The sequence below is a fragment of the Gaeumannomyces tritici genome (assembly GCF_000145635.1).
Source record: "Gaeumannomyces tritici R3-111a-1 unplaced genomic scaffold supercont2.244, whole genome shotgun sequence".
Taxonomy (NCBI): Eukaryota; Fungi; Ascomycota; class Sordariomycetes; order Magnaporthales; family Magnaporthaceae; genus Gaeumannomyces; species Gaeumannomyces tritici.
This window is the reverse complement of record NW_008804788.1, coordinates 1-2,773: the sequence shown is the minus strand read 5'-3', so window position 1 is coordinate 2,773 and position 2,773 is coordinate 1. Positions and strand designations below refer to the sequence as shown.

General features: G+C 65.0%; 2 protein-coding genes across 2 annotated transcripts; one reads left to right on the top strand and one right to left on the bottom strand.

Moving 5' to 3' along the window:
* Positions 1 to 13: 13 nt before the first annotated feature.
* Positions 14 to 1,906, top strand: GGTG_14316 (crossover junction endonuclease MUS81; the record flags this gene model as incomplete). Its single annotated transcript, XM_009232243.1, has 1 exon — positions 14 to 1,906. The coding sequence occupies one exon, from the start codon at positions 14 to 16 to the stop codon at positions 1,904 to 1,906; it is 1,893 nt and encodes a 630-aa protein (XP_009230507.1).
* Positions 1,758 to 2,714, bottom strand: GGTG_14315 (riboflavin synthase). Its single transcript, XM_009232242.1, has one exon. The coding sequence runs from the start codon at positions 2,450 to 2,452 to the stop codon at positions 2,027 to 2,029; it is 426 nt and encodes a 141-aa protein (XP_009230506.1). The 5' UTR covers positions 2,453 to 2,714; the 3' UTR covers positions 1,758 to 2,026.
* Between the last annotated feature and the right edge of the window lie 59 nt (positions 2,715 to 2,773).

The following is a 2,773-nucleotide window of genomic DNA, read 5'->3' as shown; positions in this document are numbered from 1 at the left end:
GCCACAGGACGTGATGCCGGAAGAGGAATGTGCAAACCCGCTGCTGCTTCAGTGGGTCAAGGAGTGGTGGGAGCTTGCCCGCGAGCGCAACTCCAAGGGCGTTACGACTTACAAGCACGCATACGACTCGCTCAAGGCATGCCCCATAACTTTCACACACCCTTCCCAGCTCCAGCAGCTCCGGGGATTCGGCCCTGGGCTCTGTGGCCGCCTCACCGATGCCCTCAAAAAGCACTGCGAGACGAACGGCCTGCCCATGCCCAAGGCCCAGTCAAAGTCCAAAGCCGCGCGTGCCGCCTCCAACATCTCGCAGCTGCCCGAGGGGGACGTGGAGGCGGGACCCTCGGAGCCAGCGCCCAAAAAGCCTAGGAAGACCAAGGAGTATGTCCCGGCGTACAGGACGGGGGCATATGCCCTGATCATGGCTCTCTCCTCGACGAACCAGGATGCTCAGGTCGGGCTGCCCAAGGCCGAGCTCATCGAACTTGCCCAGCCACATTGCGACGCCTCCTTCACCGCCCCGAGTGATCCGACCAAGTTCTACACGGCCTGGAACTCGATGAAGAGTTTGTTGCAGAAGGAGCTCGTCTACGAGAGGGGCCGTCCGCTCAAACGCTACGCCCTGACGGACGAGGGCTGGGATGTAGCGCTGAGAGTAAAAGAAACATCAGAGGCCAGGGGCGGCTCCTTCGGGGCTGCCGGGCCAGCCCGTCAGGGAGTGAGAGGCGCCGGGGGCACACGGACAGCGACGACGGACCCCGTGCCTGCCCAGACCCGGGCCGCGCGCGCAGATGCCGACGACGTCTCGGAGCAAGACGAAGCAAGCGAGGACAGAGGCGAGCCGCAGCCGCCACCGCACTCGCAGTACAGCGACGTCGTCTCTGACGGGCCTGGGACGACGTCCGACGACAGCTCCCTGCCGACCTTCACCCCGATCCGCCTGCCGCCTGGCTCGTTCAAGGTCCACCTCGTGCTCGACGTGCGCGAGGTCAGGGCCAAGACGGACCGGGACTACATGCAGCAGGAGCTGGCCAAGAAGGGCATCACGCCCATCATGCGCAGCCTGGAACTCGGCGACGCGCTGTGGGTGGCCAAGTGCGACGACCCCGCGCTTCTCGGGCGCGCGGGCGCCGAGGGCGACGAGGTCGTGCTGGACCACATCGCCGAGCGCAAGCGGCTCGACGACCTGGTCAGCAGCGTCAAGGACGGGCGGTTCCACGAGCAAAAGTTCCGGCTCCGACGATCGGGCGTGCGCAACGTCGTCTACATCGTCGAGGAGATCGCCATGGACGGCCAGTACTTCCAGCGCTACGAGGACATGGTCGAGTCGGCCATCGCGTCGACCCAGGTCGTCAACGGCTTCTTCCTCAAGCGCACCCTCAAGATGGACGAGACCATCGCCTACCTCGCCCGCCTGACGCGCGTGCTCAGGGCGCGGTACGAGACCAGAACCCTGCACGTCATACCCACCCGGGTGCTGACGGCCAAGAACTACCTCCCCTTGCTTGCGCACCTGCGCGGCGAGCAGGATGTGGCGGCGGCGGCGGCGGCAACGGCGACGGGGGCAGCCCTCCCCGTCCCGGCGGCGGTGCGGGACTACTACATCAGCTATCCGGCATTCGCTTCCCTGGCTTCCAAGTCAGATATGATGACGCTGAGGGACGTCTACCTCAAGATGCTCATGTGCACAAAGGGCATCACGGGCGACAAGGCCATCGAGATTCAGAAACGATGGCCGACGCCCTACGATTTCGTCAAGGCCTTTGAGGCGTGCGGCGGCAACGACGAGGCCAGCAAGAAGAGGAAGCGCGAGATGGTATCGGGACAGATGGCCAGCCTGCTTGGTCGCAAAAAGGTCACCAAGGCATTCAGCCAGAAGCTCGCCGAGGTCTGGGGTGGTGCTTGACTGTGTAGAGCTTATGTCTGATAATACCTGTTCCTTTGGCACTTGTCCTCCTCTGCTTGCTTTCTCCAGAGTCCATCGTGTGTCCCTTTTTTTATCCTCTCCCGAGCCCTGCTGTACCCTCTACTGGGACTTTGGCCCGAGGCCCTGGGCCACGATGCCCTGGACGATCTTCTCGAGGTTCCCGGCGGCGCCGAGCGAGCTGATGTAGCCGGCCATACTCTTCTCGGCGTACTTTGCCAGCACGTCCACCTCGACGTTGACCGAATCCCCAACCTGCTTCTGCGCCAGCACCACGCGCTCCTGCGTGTACACGATGAGCATGACCTCCCACCAGCCCTCGGCGTCGTTGACCTGCGTGACCGTCAGGCTGGTCCCGTCGAGCGCCACGTAGCCCTTGCGCACCACGTACTTGAGCACGGCCGCGGGGTCGCCGCCGTCGACCCCGACAGCCGGCGCGAACCGCATCGTGACGGCGTTCCCGTCGGCCCGCCTGTCCGTGACGGTGGCGACGGCGTCGACGTGGCCCTGGACAAAGTGCCCGCCCATGCGCGTGTCGGCCCGCACGGCCCGCTCCAGGTTGACGCGCGAGCCGGCCGCGAGCGCGCCCAGGTCCGTCACGCGCAGCGTCTCGGGCGCCACGCCGACGCTGAAGCGCGTCGGCGTGAAGGACGTTACGGTCAGGCACACGCCGTTGACGGCGATGCTGTCGCCGTCGTGGCAGTCGGACAGCAGCGCGCTGCCGGCCGGGAGCGTGATGGCCAGCGACGTCCCGCCCGTGGCGTCGTGCGGGTTGAGCTCCGCGACGACTATTGGTTTTTTTGTTTTTTTGCTGTTGTTAGCAGGGGTCCCGTGTATTATATATAAACC